A 22,458-nucleotide genomic window follows, 5' to 3' on the forward strand; every position below is an offset into this window, starting at 1 on the left:
AGACAAATGTTTCCACAGTGATGACTGTGGCGATCCTGTGACAGTCATAAACTGTGGACGTGTTATTTGCAGTAATAAAAAAATAAACTAGAGCAGATACTGCTCATGGAGCTCAGAGTGGTCTAAGATGAGGCAATCAGGAAGGATTAAATATTGTTCCCTATGTTGCTCAGATTGCCCATATCTGATAATAATAATTGTATTTACTATGAGAAAATCTGCTTGAAAAAGAAACAGTTGCACTGTGGATATTCATGTCTTTCTGGTTTGGGAGGGAGTTTTTCTTCAGTTGCAGGTAACAACTTCCTAAACGTGAGGGTCATTGGTACGGGGCTGTCATTAATACTGACTTTTTTTTCCCTGTAACAATTTATTTACAAATACATGGGGTAGCTGCTTTAAAAGTTACAGCTATTCCTTCTCTTAGTTTATTTTAATAGGTCATGAAATGTATATTTCCTCTATTTACATATTACACTAAAGTAAAGCAGGCATCTTAACAAAATGTAAAAAAAGATTGTCTTTAAATAGAATCTTAATTAAAAAATTATTTCATAATGCTCCTATATTATTGCATATCATTTTGTTGTTAGCTCTTTTGCATGCGTAAAGGGTAAGACATACAAACTCTTCACGTTAATTTTTAAGTATGTCCAAAAGAATCCAATAACTTAGAAACAGCTTAAAGACAAATTCATCATGTGTTGAAAGTCATCTGCTACCACCGACCCCCATCCATCCTAAATAAAGTGAGACGGTATTTTATGTCAGTATTAAAAAAAAAAAACCCACCCCATGTCCAGCATGTCCTTGGTGGAAATGAGTTTCACTTTAAAAGTAAATGTGATATGGTAGGTATATGACACGTTATTTTTACTGGTCTCTTTCTTTATTAAATATTCATTTAAGTCAGTGTCATTCAGGGCAACTGTGCTTAAAGATAGGTGGAGATAGGTTTCTCTGGTCAGCTATAAACCTAAAGAAAGTGCGCCAGCGTATCAAGTGCTTTCTGAGGCGGCGGAATGAGGGCATATGCTGTTGTCTTTTCCTCCTAACGCTGCAATTTGTCAGCTGTCTCCGTATGTATTTGAACTGACCACAGTAAATGTTAGCCAAGTGCCGGCTTCCACACGGATTCAGTGTCAACTGCGACATCCGTGTTCCTCTCGACACGGGGCAAGTGTGCCTCCATCACCGGCCCTTGAACTTTTTATATCTAACATTGCTCATTACTTTTGTACTTTTGTTAACTATTTGCCATCTATAGTAACTCATATTTATATTGAATTGATTTCATAGCAAGAGCCAAGTGAGAACAAAAACCATTCTGCAAAGATAAGATTAGAAGTTAAAATTCTGAAGACAGTATTAGGATTATTCTAACGAGCGCCTCAATGCTCATCATACCCAAATATGATGAATACTGTCTCCACCTTACAATAATTTCTCTCCAGAAAAATTGGGTTTACCTCATTATTGCTTCTGAGGCCTCATCTCATAGACTTGGGGGTCTAACCTTTTAGTTACTGTAATGAAGGAGTTGCTAACATTTATTTCAGTCTAGTAAGGGTCAAGCACGGCTCTGTGCTTTTACCTGGGCTTCTTCAAGTGATCCTCACAATATTGAGTTCAGCCCTCATCACCCTTGCAAAGATAAGGAAACCAAGTGTCAGAAAGTTTAATATTTCCCAAGGCCACACTATGAGGAGCAGATGAGGACACTGAATTCTGGCTTATTTAGCTCCATAGCAGACACTGTCAAAGGCACGACCTTTCTACATAGTCCTCCTCTCCACCTGGGAAGCCCTGAGCACGTGGAAACAGAGGCGAATTGTTTCTATCATAAGACGTTAACTACCAACCTAAATAAGGTGCTGGCATTCATTTCTTGAAAGTCATTTCATCATTCAGTTTACTTTAATCATTAAGAAATTTAAAAATGCAACTGTCTAATTGTACTAATTTGATCAGTTCTAACAAATAAAATGTTTCCTTGTGGTGAAATTCAACGTGTTCAGTTCTTCAGAATTAAATATCCTAGAGTGACAAACATATAATTCTAGTTATATTGACATAACATAGATTCACTAGTTAACCCAATGATAGCACAGCAATGTGTTTTTCACCTAAATGACTGTAGTTAAGTATTTAACAAAGTGACAAAATCCTTTAACACGTTTCCTGCCTACTGAGGGTTCTGCAGTACCAGCTACGGCTCTGGACTCTCTCCAGAGTTTCAAGGTTGAACACGGTGCTTCTCCAGCTGCCAGGATAATCTTAGGTTTTAAATTGAAGCCCAGAACCTTCCTAGCCACGCTGCTCTTCCCAGAGAGCAATGGCAAGTGCTGTCTGCGTATGCCTCCACCAGAAGAGAGTGTCCGGCTCCTGCTGCACTTACAGCCCGGCAAGGCCACTCATGGAGATGGAGGTGGGGGGGACAGAGGACACGGGGAGGGGACAGAGTGCAGGTCTGGACTGGCAGGTGGAAGGTGGACTCTGGGGCCTGGAGAGGAAGGTGAGCTCTCCTGCGAGCAGCGTGGTAAAACAAAAATAGCCTTCCTTGGCTGAGCTCTGCCTTGGTTTTCTCTATGCATTTGAGCAAGATACTTCTCTGGACACAAATAAAACGAGAGACGTGGATTTATAAACTGGAAGGTCACATTAAGTTCAAAAGTCCTATAATCTATCTTTGTTTCGCCCATCAATGTGGTCTAGTAAGAGCTACTTCTTCGTTAGAGGTTTTTGTTTTTTTTTTTTTTTTTCCAGGCAATCTTTTTTAAGAACTATTATTTTATTTAGAGACATTTGACATAGTTATTAAAAAAACTAACAGGATTTAAGTATCAACACTGTGATGCGTGCATCTTTGCAGATATTTTTACATGTGTACAGAAGTAGCTTGCCTTTTCACTACATAAAATGGAATCAAAATATACATACGATTTTGAATTTTCAACTCAACACTTCACCGCAGAAACACATTCATGAAGACAATACAGTGTGTTATACGATGCTGTATTTGTCCATTTTAGGACGATGGTCATTTAAGCTCTGTCCAATTTTTCACTGTTAGAGAGAGCTAAGATGAATAAGCTCATATTACTTACTGCAGGATGTATTATATTTCTGGGTTAAAATATCTGATAATTTAGAATTTTGATTGGTATGGACCAATTATCTCCACCTCCCATTTTTCTAGACATACAATAGTGTATTGGAGTGTTCTCCCCGAGCACTTGCCACGACTCGATGTTACCAACGCAGTGTCACAGAAGCATTGGGGAAAAGTAACAAGATTTGATTTACATGCTCCTGATCAATTATAAGCTTGAGAATCTTTTCCTATAGTTATTATTTATGTTTGTTCATCCTATAAAGTACTCATTTATACTTATTGCCTATTTTTGGTCAAGTCCTAGGTCCTTCGCTTATTGATTATGAAATGTTCTTTTTATATTATTTTTCTAGAAACATGTCTTGGACAGACTCTTAGCTGGTCCGCCTATGATCCTTCCACTTGCTGATGTACATGATTACGAGCACAGGAGTATGTGATTACATGTAAGAGTGTAGCACCTGACTTGCCCATCCTCACTCTCTCTCTCCCCCCACTTTCTCTCTCTTTCTGTCTCTCTCTCCCCCTCTCCCTACCCCCTTGTCTCTCTCTGTCTCTCTCTCTCACACACACACCTCTCCTTCCCTGGCTTTGAGCCATGTTGGGAAGTTCCATGTGGCAAGGAACTGTGCATGGCCTCCAGGAACTGAGGGTAAACTCTGGCCAAGAGCCAGCAAAAAATTTAAGCCCTCAAGGAACTGAATTGTGCCAACTGCCTGCTAATCTTAAAAGTGGATCTTTCCCCAGCCTCCAATGAGAATGAAGTCCCAGCCAACATGTGTTTGTAGCCTTGTGAGATCATAAGCAGAATCCCCGCCAAGCTGGGCACAGACCTCTGACCCACGGAAGCGGGGAGATAACACACGTGTGTCCTTCTGAGCTGTGAAGGCGGCAGTAACAATGTTGCACAGCAATGGCCGATACAGATACTGTTACAGTGGAAGACGGCTCTGACCTGGCCTCTACCTAAGTCTGTTTCCTAGCTCTGGAGTTGTTCCTGGTGGCATCTGGTCCTGCAGAGAGGATAAACATAGGGAACGGGGACGATATAAAATTACCTCGCTACAAATGCCTTCGGCTTTCTGTCTCTATCCCTCCTTATTCTGGGACAAAGAATGAGCACTGTCATTAAAGGGCATAAAAAAGTGGCTCAAATTTCTTATTCTGATTCTAAGGCTGCAAACAATGACACCAGATCTTTAACTTATGTACTTGTTCTTCCTTCTCATGGGTTCTGTTCTTACAGTATAAAAGGTTAAAAGAAGAAATGATAGTGGCTCCAACTTGTCATATAACACTTTATAGTATTTTTATACTGATTCTTTTTAAAAGGGCCTCTTATTGTCCATCCATCATAAAAACTGAAAGAAAAACACATTTGCTCGGAGATATAAATCATACCCCAAAGTTCGGCTTCCTTATACTTCTTATACTTTCAGGTCAGAAGATGCCTCATCTTTTCAACACCTGACAACGTGTCCCTTCCATTTCTCTTATTCCCAGTAAAGAACACGGGAAAGGTAATTTTGTAATTGCAGTGGTAAGAGAAGGAGACTGATTAGTTCTTCTTTGTTCCATAATCCTCTTATATAATTCTTTTAAATTAAAAAGCTGAGAGATAAAATAGTCATGAAGATCAAAATGACAATTGAAGGCTGACACATCTGCTGAACAAGCTCTAATATTATTAAATTATTGTCACCGGAAGAAAAAAAAATGCAAACACCTTAGATACCTTCCTCTGTATACAAAGAGAAACAGTCATGAAATAGAAGCATGAGTGAACCAAATAATCAGGGCAAAATAATATGTTGGATACAGAGTTTCAAAGCTAATTATCCGAACAAGCTCTAGTCTCCGCATGTTAGTAAATAAGTCACATGCAGGAAATTGAAAAATCATTACTGCACCTTCCCTAGGTCATCTCTCTTCTGTGAGTGTTTTCACAAAATATTTAGGACACATTCATTTGACTCACTAAAAATAACAGACAGAATCAAATAGATCCCTGGACTGAGAACATTTGTTTATTCATTAAAGAAACAGTGTTTGTGCAAGAAACTAGGCTGACAACTTGAGAGTTGCAAGGGCCCTTCAATTGTCCGAGACTTTAAGACTTATGAAATAAGAATGATGTAAACAAAGACAAATCCAGCCAACAAGAATGATAAATCTTTTTAAAAGGCTCTACATTTACAATTTTCTATGTTATGATTAATGATTGTTAAACATGGCATGTGACAAAAAAATCGAGATGAAGAGGAGACTGGGTGATCGGTTTATGGGAGAGACAAGCAGAAGCGGACTCAGCGCTGGGTGGGCCTGGGCTAAATGGAAACAAGGGAAAGTGAATCGGCAGAGGGGAAAACTAAGCCACATTTAGGATGTGCGTGGTTTCAAGCGGAAGTCGCAGAGACGGAGTTGGACAGACAGACAGAAGTCAGACTATGGAGGACTCTGAAAGTCAGTGTGGGAAAGGCACACCTTATTCCACAGAAGCAGCACACACAGTACTTAAGAAGCCAATACGTATCACCGATAAACCACAAAGTGCCTTTCCACTCCCGGTGTCCTGTTAGTCTTACATCCTGGAGGGCATTGCAAAAAATACTACAGAATGCCAAAAGCTAAAAGCAACAGCCAGAGAACAGGGGGTCGGGAGAGGGTGTTAAAAATTTCGAAAATTCTAGTTTCCATGAAATAGATGACATTCAAAGATTGGACCCCTTGGGTGTGAAGGGAGGAAGGCCTAAGATAAGTCGCGTATCTGAATATTTCAGAAAATAGTCCCAGTGTATTTCCCTTCGCATCTGGCCTTTTAGCTTGGAAGAGCAATAAATGAATGTCTGAGAAGGCTGCCCGTGGCACCCCAACTGAATCTGAATGTTAATGGGTCCATTTACCTGCCTGACACTTCAACTGGCCCTCACTATGCTACCAAAAATTGAAAAAGGCTTCTTGACAGTCCTCAGGCTGGTTCTCTTCAACATCTTCACCCTCTGCTCACCGATCCTGTTCCTCTTCCCTTTCTCCTCCATTCTGAGTCTCCACTAACTTTGCATTTCCAACAGAGCCTCCAATATGTGCATGCCATTTGATGTCTATATCACATAGGCTAATATTTGAATAAATATTAATGTGTCATGTGATTTTAGTTTACATCCAAAGTCAGAATGGGAAACTCATTGAGGGGATTCAACATCTTTGTTAGAAATGTGACGTAAGGGAACAGTAAGTGCTCACTTATTCCAGTTACACCGAATTGAGTGATTTTAGCTGGTACATGCCACAATTCTTCAGGTGAGCAAAAAGATTACTATAATAATTTCTAAGAGCCTACTTGCAAAATCTCTTCTTTGCCCTTGGGTCTTCGTGGTTTAGGATCAGAATAGACTAAAAATATGTATTTTTTCCCCAAATGATAGTAGTTCTACCTAGAGACTTAAACACATCAATCAATAAAAGTAATTCCACTTAACAGTAACAAGATGATGGTTCTCACCTGACTTTCTCATGACATTATCTGCATTAAAAATTATTAAGAATAATGTTTTCAAAATTCTTATTGTTTCCATGTAAAATAGAGTATTCATGTTGAACAAGTAACCGGCAACCCCGGGAATACAGCTGACACCATGAAACAAAAAAATACCCTAACAGCTGGGTTGTTCTTAAGTTGTCCGCAATAATTATATTTTGTAAAGAAAGAAGATAAAGAATGAGACGGAACAAGAAATGCAAGATTAATGCTAACAAAATTTACATTTCTAGTGCACAGAAAGAATCCACCCAATTCAGTTAATTTCTTGTAAAAATGTGAAGGCCCCTCTTCTTTGTAAGAAGTGGCAATCACAGGCTGCAAGCCTTCACTAGCCTCAGCTGTATCCTGCATCAAGGCACTCCACTCATCACCCAAATAAAAAGGGGAGTTTGAAACATAGCAAGGAAAATTGTTGAAGGCCTTTGAACATACTCTTAAAGTCCATTCTTTGAAAGAAAAGTGAATATCTAGTTCTGGAGAACCCTTCATTTTCACAAGGAGCTAAATTTAACTTTCTCTAATCCTGGCGCTTACTATTTGCATAACAGTTGAAGGTGTGTTGTGTTGATGATCAGTTTACTGATGGAAAACAGAAGTGAAAATTCACTCAGCCATCAGGCAAGGTTTTGAGAACCACAGTTAGGTAACTGGTTTTCAAAGACGTGTAATTTTATAGGAAGGAGAATGGTGAGAGTCCCTCACATACTTTACACAAATATCAACTTCATGTAGAAAATTATTCCCTTGCAAGAGATCGATGAAGACACTTTCTGGTAAAAATAAAAAGAGAAACAAATTTCTCTGAATAAAAGCATAGCGATTCTCCCGGCATCTGCAAAAAGACTGCTTGGAATTCACAATTAATTTTAAAGGCTTTCATTCATTAGAGATCACTCACCAAATAATTCAAATTTTAATCTAACATTTAGCTCTTTCTTACATAACACTAATCATATCAGAGTATACTAAACATTAAAAGAAAAAATAAAATAATTCATTGGAACAGTATTTTTATATGAAAGAGTATAATTATGTCTTGAAGTCTTCCCTTCATATAAATATTATGGACAAGAAGTTTGAATCTTGGCTTTGTTGTAAAAAAAAAAAAAAAAGATTAGACAGCACAGAATAATGAACACTGATAATGGAGGCACTAATGATGAAGAAATATGAATTAATTGCACAGTTTCATAATATAGTGTATCCATCACAAAATCAGTGTGGGCTAATTAGTCTGTGAAGTATTCGTGAAAAGTTTATTAGATTTTGATGCCTGTTATTGAAAGGGAGGTAGAGACAGAAAAATAGACTCTATCTGTATATATTATACAAAGTATATAACGTATACGTAGATATAGATACTGTGTTATATAGATAAAAGCATATGTTAGGTATCGTGTTTTATATCTATAATATATATTAACATATATAATATATATATATCCACAGCACTCTAGCCATCTCAAAGTCAGAAATCATATTTTATCCCAGTACCTAGTACCCAATGTGGTGTTCCTCTAAGTGAGATTATCCGTATTCCCTGTCTCAGAATTACCTAAGGATGAGGACAGGGGCTAAATAAAAATGCAGATTTCTGCCACCATCCCAAACAAACTTATTGAGATTCACTTGGGTGAGAGTCCATGGAATCTACATTAAATCAAGACTGAAACAAGTGATTGTTATGCACACAAAGTTTGTATAGAAATGTTCAAAAACGCTACACCATGGCCATCATAATGTGGACAGCTACAATGATACAGGTGATAGACATGTTTAGTACAAAAAGTAGAGTGTTGCCCAAAAACACTTTGGAGAAATGCTGAACATCTTTCTTTCAAAGCTGCTCCAATTCCGTGGGGGCTCATGTGGCTTATAATTATCTGGATAATTCACACAAAAAATGTATATATCTCTATAATATCCACATGTCATATTAGTTTTTCTTGAATTTTATTGAGGTCGACCGTCTCCAAAATACATAAAGCCAAAAAGTAAAAAAAATGAAAGGTACTAGAATTGGACCAACATTTTTTTATAATATAAATCTATTCTAAAAATGATTCATTAGTGAAAACACTGGGAAATGGCATCAACAATTTGATGTCTTCATGTTTACCTTTCCCTTCGTCTCCTGTCAGTAACAATGGTGGCATCTAGCACCATATTCGCCACTTTCTGCTTTACCAATGACGAGGCAAAATCACAGCAAGATTATGAGCATTAAGGTGGAGATATCCCCGTCATTCTACACAGTTTTGGATGGATTGACAATATTGGCATATTCCTTTCCTTTTTTGTAACTTTTCCAAAGCTAAAACTAGTACAAGATAAAGCAGGGGGGTTTCAATCAATAATTTGTAAAATGTATTAGTGACATAAAAGATTTAATGGTTATTGTTAATAGGCATCCATGCTGCCCGAATGTTTGTTTGTTTGCCTATTTTTTCTTTTCATTCCCCAAAGAAGTTTTAGATGGAGATAAATGTTACCACTGTGGGTCAAAGTAACACTGACTCTGACTCAAATTAATCTGTTGAATTATTCTTCTTCTGTGAAATGTTTACAACACATTCAGAGGAGGTGAATGAGACATGGTATCTAGTGGATGATGAAATCTCTTATTGCCATAGAACAAAGACATTTGAGGATAAAGAAAGATCCAGAAACTTCCCTAAAGCACTAATGGTATTTTCCTCTCCCTGAAATTACTGGCTGATACAAATGGTTTAAAGAAAATTGCAGCTGGGCTCAGAAAGAGAAGTGTTTCACACTCTGTCTGCATCCTAAGAGGTTGATCTGCTTGGGGGAGGGGTGGTGGCGGGGTGGAACAAGGTGTGCATTATGTCCATAAGACTCCTGTAATCAATTTCAACTGGCTCGATTGTACAATTCCCTTCTATTTTTTTTCATATAAAGGTAAGTTTAATTCTGTTGCTTACCAACCTCAGTACCAGGAACTAAAGTCCAACCGAAATAGAGAACTAAAAATTAATCAAAGATCATTTAAGGTCATTTTAAAGTCATTGTGGAAAAAACTTATTTCTTTGTATTTAGGCATAAGTACCTAAATACAATTACTTGATTTTTTTATACTGATCGTTTGTTCTGGAATGGAAAACCAATAAGCTAAGCACAGTGGCTGTGCAATTGAAGGCAAAGTAAGAAGGTTGAGTTCCTTCAGTATTAATTCACTTTAGCACAGCCAAAACATCTATTTCTTTGCCTCAGGTTGCATATCCAGGCCAGTTCCACTGCTGGAAAAAAAAAAAAAAAAAAAAAAAATCTGCCTCTAGTTGCTATGGTGGCCAGACCACAGAGTCAGACTGGTTTGACTGAATCATTGCCACTCCTGGTCTTGCAGTCTAACCTCCTACTCTCCCAGCATAGGTGCCAGAAGGCTTTTTAAATATCCCCATGCAACCCAAAGGTACAAATACAGAGGGTAGAATATTTATGCCTTTACTCAGATATCTTCTTCTGATTTATTAATCAAATAAAGTTAAAATATAAGAAGACAAATTTTTGACATCTACTGTGTGCAAAGACTACCCATGCGACTCCTTAATTATCTTATAGAGGGAAATGAACATAATCAGAAGAAATAAAAAAGGCCAAAGGGAAAGTGTAGCTGAAATTGCATGTATGAGAGTTGTAATAGCTTATATTCACTATGAGCTCAGCAGAAAAACTACCAGAGGCACATTTGGAATTCAGTGGAATATAGAGTATTTAATATGCCATTTGCATTTTGACAGCTTAGAAATGTCTACACTGGATTTGCTGTCTATCCTCTGCAATAAGCACGAACCAGCCACCGAGCTTTTGTTTATCTATTTCTTAAAGGAAGCAGAACCATTTTCTTGACATTTTCAAAGCTGTGTTGGTGTGTGTTTGAGACAATAAACTGGAGACTAAGGAAGCATTGCCCCCAGGAGGAGCTCTTTTTGCCTGTGCGGCCGTGGAAGCATCGTGGCTGTGGCGTCTCATCTAGCGTGACCGGCCAGTAGAAAGCCAGTGAGGACACAGCCATCCCCTTTCCTCTGGAGGCCCCTGCCAGCCCCGGGGGAATTCCACTCCTCCTCTACCACCTGCTGTTTGCTTCTCTCCACTTGTTTGATGAGACCTCATTGCCCTGCAATTGACGTTTACAAAACCTGTCACTTTCAAAGAAAGACTGGCCTGTGCTTACCTTTTCAAGGCCTTAAAAAATCCCAAACTTACTAACTACATGGGTGCCCTAGAAGTGCTGGAGAGCTTTGAGCTAAACAGTTCCGAATTGCAATAATAATAGTACTACCCTTGACAATGCAATGAAAAAGACATGATCTGCTAAGCAAATCACGAATAAAGAGAAATTAACTTCATTTTAAGTGGTCCACCTTTGTAGGGCATGATGGATTAGGGGCTTTCTGTGAAAGCTTCTTATTCACAGGAGTTTCCTGGCTTCATTAGAAGAAAGTATAACACATGGGATGCCGCCCAGCCCTGAAGGAATTTGATCAGCAAATTAAAGGTCTTAGCATCCTCCTTGGTGATATGAATTTTTTAAAAAAGGAACTCAACCAGAAGCATGCAGATACGGGAGGGCCTCTCTCTCTCTTGCTATTGAGTTGCATGCTTTCTGTGGAAATTCAGCAAATAGTGCTTAAATCTCTGCTGAGTGGGTTGGCGAACGTTAGGATTGCTAAGTTTGATGAACACGCCACCTTTCTCTTCCAGGCTTCCTAAAATGAGACTGGTCTGGGCTCCTGGTGTCATACGTGCTCCTTTTGGGGACGCTCTCTGGGTAACTAATTGCCTGCGAATACCTGCATTCCGGTCGCTGCACATATGCAAGAAATAACTGAGAGCAAACTTTGTCCAAACAGCCGGCAGATCAGCCCCGGATTAAGGGCTCAGATCTGAGCAATCGCTCAGGGAATGAATTACCCCACCTCTTTACTAGATGAAAATGTTTTCTCCTGCGGTCCGTGAAAATGTGCATTTAAATAGAGACGCACACTTTGGACACAACCTTTATAATACCATCAATAATCAAGAAGAAAAAGGAAGTCAACACCGAATTTCTGGTATCCCCAACGTTTCACTGAAGAGCATAGCACCATCAACTGCAGCTGATGTTCGGGTACCAAAGGTAACGGGTTCCAATGACCTCAACTGCGGCCGCCTACAGCCTCACGACTCCGCAAACAGGTCACGAATTACGCCCCACGCATCAAAAACTCTGCGCCTGCCTTCGCCACAGCGGGAGCCGCCACCTGGGCGCGCGGCGCAGCTGCCGGTGGCGATGGCCCAGCGCCCTGCCTCCTAAGCGCCCCTCCTTGGGAAAGCCCTACTGCGCGCAGGCGCCCCCAGTCGCCCCGGGAGCTGGCGGGCCGAGCCCCAGAGCCGACGCCCCCAGGCAGAGACCAGACCTTGGCCACCTGGGCTTTGCTCGGCAAGCGGAATGCGACCCCGCCCCAGTTGCCAGGGCTCACACATAGCGACTCCAGTGCTGGCGTCACCAACCTCCTGCCTGCCTACAGCCCCTTCCCACGCGGCCACATGCGCATGCACTTGACCCCGGGGGCGTGGAGGAGACACGACCCCGAGTCCTGCTGGGGTTAATTAAGAAGCAACGCGCACCCACCGCCGCGTGCGCCAGACAATAGCGCAGTGAGCGTGGCGTCCGAGCGTCCTGGTCCCCCTCCGCGCGTGTGCACACACACACGAATGCGCACACACAGAGACACACACACACCCGCACTGTGCACGCGAGCGGCCTGGGACACTGGCCCTACTCCTTGGCTTCTAAGGCCTGGATCTCTGGCCTGCAGCGCGCCAGAGGCGCTCTCCTCCGCAGCGCTGCCCGTCAAGGCCTAGGGGTGCCCGGGACTTTGCTCCCCCTGCCCCGTTGGCCCCGGGATCAGCAAGAGCATCCTCCGCCCACAGCCTGCACCTCCACACCCTCGCGCCCGCCTCCACCTAGCGCAGCAGCCCACCCGCGTGGGGGCGGAATCCGCCCGGCACACACGTGTGCGGATTATTAAGCAGCCGAGCCAGGGCTGCCGCCGTCTCCACGCAGCAACCTCTGCTAATTGCGGGGGAAGGGAGCTTGGAGCGCGCGGAACTCGGGGGAACCGAGAGTGCGCTCAGAAGCTGAGTTACCTGCCTGAAACAGAGGCAGCCTGGCCCAGATGGGCTTTGAATACAGGGGAAAGGGCGGGAAGTTTTGCGGAGTTGCGTGGCAGGTGTTCCCTCTCCACACAGAGGCTTAGCTGAACAAATCTGCGTTCTGCCCGCTGGCCCTGGCCTCTCCCCCCACCCCCGCTACGCACACCCGTGCACACGTCCCACCGCACAGTCCTCTTTGCCCTCGACTTTTCCTGCTTCGCCTCTCAACTCCCAGCTAGTTCAGGGCGCCTGGAGGCCGCTGCCAGCCTGGCCCTGTTCGGCCAGATTCTTACGCCGGCGGTGTCGGCGCCACGGCCCAGGCAGGGCGTCTGGACCCAGCCGGGCAGATAGATAGGAAAGGGTCGCTATCTGCGGGAAGCTCCGGGATCCCGAGTGACCATGAGCTTGGGCGACTAAGACCCACTGTTTGAGCTCCCCGGGCCCTCAGGGCGCATTCCCGCAGACACCCCTTTGCGAGGGCAGATGCCTGTGTGCAGGGGCTGGTGCCCAGCGGCCAGCTCCTGTCCACCCTGGACGGCCAGTGGGGACAAGCGGCGGGAGGAGGGGGAGGAGAAGCCCAGCCTGCAAATGTCTCCTCCTCGCTCCAGGCCGATCCGGAGTTTCCTAATGGGCCAGACACAGTCCTCCTTCGCCTTGTCAATCACCCGTGAATCTGGACCACTGGAGGGACAAGAAATGCGTGAAAAAGAAAATGGAAGAATCTAGAGACGAAAGGGGACTTTTGTGTAGGGAGAGAGCAAACGACCATTAAAAATCACAGGAATTGACTCCATCCTTCAAAAAGAAAAAGGAAAAAAAAAAATCTCTGTAGATACTAATATTCCCAGGAGAGTCTGGCGATGGAGTGCTGATTGATAGAGGAAGCGTCCAGGGAGGCTAAGAATGAGGAAAGGAGGGCAGGCACTTTCCAATGTGAAAATCAATCAATATTCTCTCTCTCTCTCTCTCAAAAGGGGGCTTGTTTTCCCTCCCAGAGAATGGACAAGTGCAGGAGCTCTTGCTGCCTCGAGGTTGCAGCCTGTAGGCTTGTTAGGAGAAAACATTCCCCAACTCATTTCAAGGAGAAAACTAGGATCACAGAACCCCCAGCCCCAGAAGCCACCCAGAGGGACTCCTTCCCCTCACCGGGGGCGGACAGGGACTAACCCTGCGCCCACAGTGATAGCTCTGACTTGGACGCGGGTCCAGAACTCCCCGCCTGTTCCACGCACCTCGCCAGCACCTTACAACTTGGAAGGAGCGAAGTCCGGGGGAGAGGCGAGCGGGGGCGACCTCGCAGAGGCAGCTACTCATCGCTTGCGGAGTGCCTTGGAGGGGGGAAGGAGGAACAGGGGAATGGGCTGCATGGGTGCGGGGAGCCGCCCGCAGGGAGCTTTGCGGGTTGGTACCAAACCCAGGTAGAGAGCCCGAACTTGCAAGGCCGGCAGGTCCGGGGAGAAAGTCGTGGGAACCACCCCCAGCAGCCCCGACCCGTCGTGCCCATGTCTCGGAGGGGGCAACGCCGCCCCGCCTGAGCGCAGTTTCAACCCAACTCGCCTTTGGTTCCTTTCTCCCGACAGCCCACAGCACCGAGAAAAGGGAGACGTCTCATTTTAGCCCAAGTGAGGGGCAGGAATGGCGGGGGTGGGGCGGGGGCAGGGGAGGGCTGGGAAGAGCGCGATGGAAGCCCCGCTCCCGGACATCGCGTTCCCCGAGCGTCGGCGATGGAGAACCAACCGCCCGGCGGATGCCAGCTCCTCTGTCCCCTGCCGTCCCCAACACAGACACTTGCGTTCGCACAAGGGGCCTCCGCGGGCGCGCTGTCTCCCCCGGCGAGGAGCGAGCCTGCCTTACCCTTAGCTGCAGTGAGGAGCCCCGCGCACAGAACCAGCAGCACCAGGAGCAGGAACAGCGACTCGAATCTCCTCCACGCAGTCATGTCTGCAGATACTCCACACGCACACGACACGATGGCCCTTCTCAGATGCGCCCGTCTCCTCCGAGGAACGGCAGGGCTATGAACGGAGCCAAATAATCACCAGAGGGCAAGGCGAGCCGGAGAGGGAGCCCGGTCCCGAGACCCGCCGCGCATCCGACGCCTCCTGCAGGTCTGGGCGCCCGGCTCGCTTCCCTCTCATAGCATCGGGTCCCGAGCCACTGCAGGGCTGAGCGGCTTCGAGCGCGGAGACCCGGCTGGCGGGGCCGGGCCGGGGACGAGCGCCGGCCGAGCCGGGCAGGAAGGCACCAAGGCGGCGAGGCTGCGGGAGGGGGCGAGGCGGGGAGAGGAGCGCGCGCAGCCAGGAGAGACCTGGAGATGAGGCAGCTGGAGAGAGAGCCAGCGAGTGGGAGATGCGGGGAGGGGGACGCGGGGGGAGGAGAGATTCGGTCTAGAGAGAAAAAGGCGGAGAGCGCAGAAGACAGGCTGCTAGCGGCACAAGGAGCCGCTGCCGTGGCGGCTGGACTCAACCATCCCTACCCACAGAGAGGGGAACGAGGCTGGGCACGGCGCAATCCCAGACAGAGCCCAGCCGCGGGCCCTCGGGCTCCCCGCACCGGACTGCGCTCCGCTGGGCCTCCAGCGCCTGGGCACGCAGGCTAAAGGAAGACGACTTGTTGGGCGCCGGGGTGGGGGAAACCCGTGCCGCACACCGGGCAGAAACAATGCAACCCCGCAACTCCAGCAAACTGGGGGGGTTTCTGCAAGGGCAGAGGCTGGCCTCCATCTACTGATCTCGCTTTTTGCTGCCCAGAGAGAAGCCCCTGCATAACTTAGAACAGAAATGCAGGTGGAAAGAGAAAGGGCACAACCTCTAATTCCCAGGGAGAAACACACAAGGAGTTACAAAAATTTCTGAATATCTTGACTTCGGGTTGTGTTAGGGTTATCCATGCATATACTTCAGGTTCAAAAGAAATTCAAAGTAAGGCAGAGTCCCTAGAATTAGTATTATGGTCCGATGATGAAAGCTGGCTTGTTGTCACACCTTCCAGCGAAACTATATATAAAATTCAATGGGTTGGGAAGGGACCTTAAGAGAGGAGAGACAGAGGTTCTCCCAGATTCTGCAAAACGATGACGCTAGCAGAGAGAGAACAGAGCTCTAGAATAGCAGTGGTTGCTACAATAAACTGGATTTCACCCAGCTCCCCAAATAGAGGAGGTATTCCTTCAATTTCTGGGGAATGTGTAAAGCAAGACATTTTAGGGAAAAGTGGTACGATAATAGAAAATCCAAACAAGTGAATGCTAGTTTTCACAAAGGGACATTTAAAGAATTCCCCATTCTTGACCAAAAAGGTTTAGTCTTTTTAAAGGCCTGCAGGGACCAAGATGTAGAAATCTCACAACGTAATAAAAGAGGATTATACTCCACTCCTGGAGACATTAGCGTATACTAACTAAATACTGTATTGCACTTGTCCGTGAATGACTGTGGTAGAATGGAGAGCCCATTTTTGGCAATTGCTCACTGCTTCATTATACCTGCATTCCCATTTCATCTCAGTATGTTTGGGGGATTAAATAGATTGATAGCTTCATAATGTTTTATATCCCTCCTTTAATTTTCTCAGATTCGCCACCCACCCACCCCTGTGGTCTCTGGGCTACATAAGAATGTTATGGTGGATCCACAAAAATGGAAGACCACTATCTTGGAATGTAAGCACCAAAGCATGACTTTTTTGTTCCCCTCAGAACCTATGGGGAGCAACTAGAGCCACTACCAAAACTCTCCTCTCTCATAGAGATAAGAGCTTCCAAATATAAGAGCTGAATTTGCTTCTCTGAGAGTTGCAGGTCTCGATATGATTGGCTTATCCACGGTGCAGAGTTCTAGCTGGCCTTTGTTGTCCCTAGAGGGGGACTATGAAGGCTCAGAGGTTTAATCACCAGGAAATTCCCAGTGGAAACACTGAGTTCTGTTCTTTGGGCTGAACTAAGCTTGTGGAGGAGAGGGTCGCCCCCTCTGTGATTTTAAATCAGACCCTAGAGGGTATCTGTAACTCAGCAAGTGAACAAAAATGCTTTTCAAGACCCATTAAGTGCTCCAATAGTTCATTTCGAGCTCCTCATTGGGAAAAATTGATCTCTTTCAGGAGCTCAAGAGCTAACTTCTCCTTGAGAAATGGTGTCTTGTGTTTGCACTGCCATTCCTAATGACTCGTGTCACCAAGAAGGATTTCTGCCATTAGAAAACATTTCCAAAATCCAACCCTGCTGGGCCAGGACTCATCGGTGATTTTCACCTTATTAGGATCCCATTCAGGAACATTGAATGTCACCTGAGAAACTGAACACTTTCACGCACATGGTGACAGGCTCCAGGCTCCATGTTCCAGGTTGAACTTTCCCTTCCTTGTGTTCTGCTGGAAAACCTTTCGCACCACCTCCTTTCTCCAGAGTGCAAATAATCTATTTGATCCACATCACTGAGAATTAGTGGTCCCAATATCCGGTAACCACTCATTTTTGGTGTTATTTATATGGGGCATTTTCTATGGCCAGATCATATATTAGAGAGTTACAATGATTCATATGCCACATTGTTTCCTGATTGTAAATATGAGGAGAGTGGGAAACACCTGTCCAATAAAACAGGCTGATTTTGTGATGCGGTTGTATTTGTGCGCTCATTCTGTGATTCCCCCCGCTCCCCGAGATCTCATGGCTGGTTTAATTTGGAAGGAAAACATGGGGCACTGCTGCCATCTAGTGCCAAGCATTTCCTGTTTGGCGTTTGCAGAGATCGGTGGTCCCTGGGTCTTACCTCTCTCACCCAATCTGTGGTTCCCGACCTGTTTTTGGAAGCCCCTCCAGAGCACTCTTGCACTTTTCATGTAATCGGGCTGTACGTGACGCCAAGTGTTAGGCTACTGCAGGCCTCCCCCACCCTCTGATTTTTTAAATGGTCGTGAAAGCCTTGGTCTGTATCAGAATTCCAGTGTGTGTTACTTAAAGCAGAGCTAAGCAAATGGGATTAAAGTGGAGTACGGGACCACAGGACTTCACACCGGGCAGCCCTGCGGCTGCTTCTCTGCACCGGCCTCGGGGCTTGGAACACTGAGCTTCTACGCTTGGGTTTGACTCCATTTCCCCACCTGGGCGTCACGCCCTCCACAGCCTGGGGACCTGGCTACGCAGCATTAGAAATACTACTGGCACTCGGGCCCAGCCAGAAAGTCGAGCAGCGCAATGATTAAAAAGCCAAGAGGCAATGACACACTGGAAAGGATCGTGACATCCCTAAGCTCAGGTAGCAACTAATTTAAGACTCAGTTGGGGAGATGTCAACATACACACCTGAAACACGCAGCAGCTGAAGAGGGAGAGAGCACTTTAAGTCACATTGTTGGAAGAGGGAGACAGAAAATATGTACATGATACTTGAGGTAAAATTAGAACTTAAAAAGATGCACAAATGAGAATGGTAATTAGCTAGACATGTGTGAAAATCTTAGAGAATATGGTATGTTGTCGTGATGGTTACATGTGACATTGTTTCGCTTGTTTAATGTAATGTACAAAAAAAGTGATGGCAACTAAAGAATTAAAGAAAGTCCTTTCCTTAATAGAGGGACCAGTGTGATTCAAGTTTCTTTCCCTCGATGCAATGCCTACCTTGGGAGAGCAAGAAGTATGAGAGAACTTCAGGAATGAAAGCAGAAGTCAAAACAACCCCTTAGTGTTTGCACAGGCGTTTGATACACAACCTCTTCGATACCATGGCTGTGTTTATTACCCAGCTTCCAAAGATGAGGACATGGTGGCTTTGAGAAATCGAGCAATTTGTGGGAGGTCACATTTTACTAAGGAAGAGCCAGAAGGTGAATAACACTCAGGCCTTTTGCTGCATCAATACTTAAAAACCACCCTCCTGCCCCTGCCAGACTGAAGAGCTTCCATACCTGGACTCCAGAGTTCTCATAGACACTGGCCTCTGTGCTTCAGGTGTTGCTTTATAAAAGAACAGAGAATCAGACATCTATAGAACAGGCCACTCAATAGCAGCGGAATACACATTCTTTTCAAATGCGCATGGAACATTCCCCATGATAGACCATTTGCTAGGGAATTCAAGAAAAGCAAAAACAGAGAACCTATGAGCATTTGCAACTGTTTACATAAATCTAGATTCTTATAGCTTATTCTTATTGACTGGATTTATAAGTAAATGCTAAATAATTTCCCATTTTTAAATAAATTAATACCTTTAGCATATGTGTGTGTGTGTATATATATATATATATATACACACACACACACACACACACACACATATGGCATTAGCATGCAGCAAACTAACCTAACAAATAGACTGAGGCAGGAGACAACACGCGAAAAATTATCTATTGGGAAGAATAAAAAAGTGTGAATTCTCTCCTTTGGAAATTAGGTTGCCTAATTGAAGGGGCACAAAGTGAACCGCGGGCTTTCGCGTGCATCACGTGACCTGGAAGTCTTGTTCAAGTACAGATTACTGACCCCAATGCAGACTCTCTGGGATGGAGCTTAAAAATGTACTTTTCTAACGAGCTGCAAGTTGACACTGAAGGGTCCAGGGACCACGCTGTGAGAACCACTGGTGTAGGAGGTAACGTTGACTTTGGAGCCTAAAGGACCTACAGTGAATCCCATATCTGCCATTTTCTAGACAAGGGAACTTAAAAAAAAAAAAAAAAAAAACTTAATCGAAGTGTAAGTTTTCTTGTCTGAAATGCAGATAATGAGATCTCCCTCACAGACTTGTTGGAAAAACTAAATGATATATGTATGCCCAGTGCCTGGTAGGTAGTCAGTCCTCAGAAATACCATTTTCCTTTTGAGATCCAGAGATCCAGTCGATCTCTGAAAAGGAAGAGAAGCAAAGAAGAAACCCAGATGGAGGAAGGCATTTCCATCTGTTCTGATCCGTATTTTAAGAGTTACCAACTGGATTCTGGTAAGGAAAAGAAACACATTCAGTCAACATCTCCCCGACTGTCTCAAGGTGAATCCAGCAGGAATCCGCGTGGGAAAGCCGCAGGTTTTATCGACTATAACTTTTAAGATCAGCTTGAAAGGATGCCGCACACCTGGCTCTTTCCCAAGGCTGGTGGAGCACTAGCGAGCTTGAAAAACTCGTCTGGAACTAGGTGAAGTGACATTCTGAATGTTCATTAATAATGTTTTCCTTCCTGCGGCAAAGAACACCCAGGGCAGAGATGCTTTGAATAGCTGTCAGGGCAGCCTGACACTGCAGGTCAGCGGACCTGGGAGGGGCGGGGGCTCCTCGATCGCTTCCCCAACACTAAATATTGCAATGAAGACACAGGTGAGTGCTTCCCTGCCTTTAGCGACTGCAGGAACACCGGAGATCGGTGGCTTTCCCAGGGGTTTCCACTCATCAGCATTCCCCATTGGGACCGAATTTCAGAAGGACGAGGCTCCATTCTATTCTTTCAACCTCTGGGAAAAAAGCCACTTCCGTTCTGTGACTCAGTTTTCTTATCTGTAAAACACAGGGCTGGGGCCAGTAATCATGCTACATCTAAAATTCTATGATTCTTTCCTTTCTTCTTTCCCTCCGTTTCATCCTTTTTCCTTTTCTTTAATGAAATGCCATCTATTCTCAGGCCTCTGTGTAAGTTCGGTGAGCTCTCTGCAGGAAAGGCATTCCAAAATCAAAATATAAAGATTTTTGTTTGCCAGAATGATCTGCAAAGAAGCTGTCACAATAAACACACACACACACTCACACACACACACACACACACACACACAATCTCTGCAACTTTGGAATACAAATCATTGCATTGATCTTCATCTGTAAACTGGAACAATATTAATTTTTTATACTCTCTTCATAAAAAGTCAGGGAAGCCGTGCAGTGATCACAAAACTCAAAATAATTATTCTACCCACAAGTGTCTTAAATTCAGATACCAGGAGGTGATGGTGATGTCACCGGATGTGTGAATTCCACCTTACCGGTGGTGCCTTGTTCTCACTTGACAATGCCCTGATGTTGAGAAAATGTGTAACCAAAGGGTTTTTCTTCGCTCTGTTTTGAAACACATAGAGGACAGCCATGCTTGCACCCGGACACTGGCCTTCTGGTGCTGGTGGCTTTTCATTCCGTCAGCGAGCTGTGGGCCCCGCCGGGCTCCCTGCACCGGAGAGAGGAGCTGAGGGTGAGTAGGGGCGAGTGGGGAGGAGGATGAAGGGAAACGGGTCAAAGGGCACAAGCACAGAGCTAGACAGGAGGGATATTTCCCATGTTTGATTGCAGAGTAGGGTGACTATAGTTAACAACAAATGGATTGTTCGTGGGGAACAGATGCCCTGCATACCCTGACTTCATCACTACTGCATCATTTATAGGTAACAAAGTTTCACACGTACCCCATATATCTGTACAAGTTAAAAAAATAATAATTTAAAAAATCTGGAATGTGCTAGGTCTTCTTCTTGGCATTTCCTCTTGCGAAGATTTTGTTTACAATAACTCCTCAGTGGGACCCTCAGGGTGTGCACGGGGGGCTGAGGGGAGACTGGGCAAGACGAGAAGCGCAAGCAGGTGGCCGCTCTGGAAGGACGTGAGAACACCTGGGCATCGTTCCGTCTTTCTTTATCCTCCACTGGCGAGTTCCTTTCCTCTTCCCTTGCCCGGTTCTCTCTTGAATGACCTTAGAGTTAGGCAGATCATGTGGCTGCCCACATATTATATGTTTCAAGTCTCCAGATCTCTTTGACTGTCGGTATGTCTGAACTGTTACTAGGAAGTCGTGTCCTCTGAGTCTGGGAGGCTTTTCGGGGTTTAAGAGCATCGTCTGCGCTGAAGATGCTTGTGTGGGGTTAACGTGGGAGGGGGGGGCTCCTGTCATCTAAGCCGACCTTTCATGGAGAAGGCAGGACCCTCAGGAGCAGGGCGCTGGGCAAAGCCTGGCAGTGAGCGAGCAAGACGGGTGCCGGGGACCAGGACTGATGAGACTGCCACTTGGGATTTCCCTTGCGGGGACTGTTTCTTCTACCTGGACTCCTATCTGCCTGCGATTGTTCACATCGCATGTATGGAGAAATTCCTCCTGTCGGCAAAATGTGGATTCTCACCAACCTGAGTTAATGTCCCAGTTCCCCCATGTGCTAGCTGCGTGGCTTTGTGCATTTACCCAAGTGCAACAACGGATCGCCTGGTCCCCGAGAGAGTATCTATTTTCTAACTCATACGCTTGCTGTGAGCATTAATTAAGACAATATATGGGAAATGCTGAATTTGAACTTGAAAAGAAATAGGAGGCTAGCTCCCTTTCTCTCCACTCTTTATAGCTTCGCCTCTGAGTTTAAATGGACTTTGTTTTTTGATCCCCCAAAGGATTGTCCTTTCTTGCTTATTGATTGAAATAAGATCCTTTAAAATATTTCCTGAAATTGTATATGCAAAATCTCTCCTATTGGAAAAGCTTCTTTACAAAAAGCGAGTTATCATCCTTTGAATTACTGCAAAACAGTCAATTCTTGGATTATCCCTTTTAAATGTGCGGCAGGGCTGCAGCCGGAGCCAGAACAGGAGGTGATTGCTACCACGGCATCGACAGCAACAGTAATTTCATCCCTCACCAGGAGCGTCTGAAAGGTGTAGGATTCTGCAATTAGCGCCGTAATTCA

At 44.8% G+C, this 22,458-nt stretch overlaps 1 protein-coding gene across 1 annotated transcript in view; it reads right to left on the minus strand.

Annotated features, from left to right (window-relative positions):
- The window catches only part of CSMD1 (CUB and Sushi multiple domains 1), a 1,254,382-nt gene extending 1,239,631 nt beyond the window's left edge, over positions 1 to 14,751 (minus strand). Inside the window, exon 1 of the mRNA XM_069485062.1 lies at positions 14,667 to 14,751. Within this exon, the coding sequence (XP_069341163.1) occupies positions 14,667 to 14,751 (85 nt within the window). The remainder of the gene's footprint in view (positions 1 to 14,666) is intronic.
- Between the last annotated feature and the right edge of the window lie 7,707 nt (positions 14,752 to 22,458).

The sequence above is a fragment of the Eulemur rufifrons genome, chromosome 12 (genome assembly GCF_041146395.1).
Source record: "Eulemur rufifrons isolate Redbay chromosome 12, OSU_ERuf_1, whole genome shotgun sequence".
Classification (NCBI taxonomy): domain Eukaryota; kingdom Metazoa; phylum Chordata; class Mammalia; order Primates; family Lemuridae; genus Eulemur; species Eulemur rufifrons.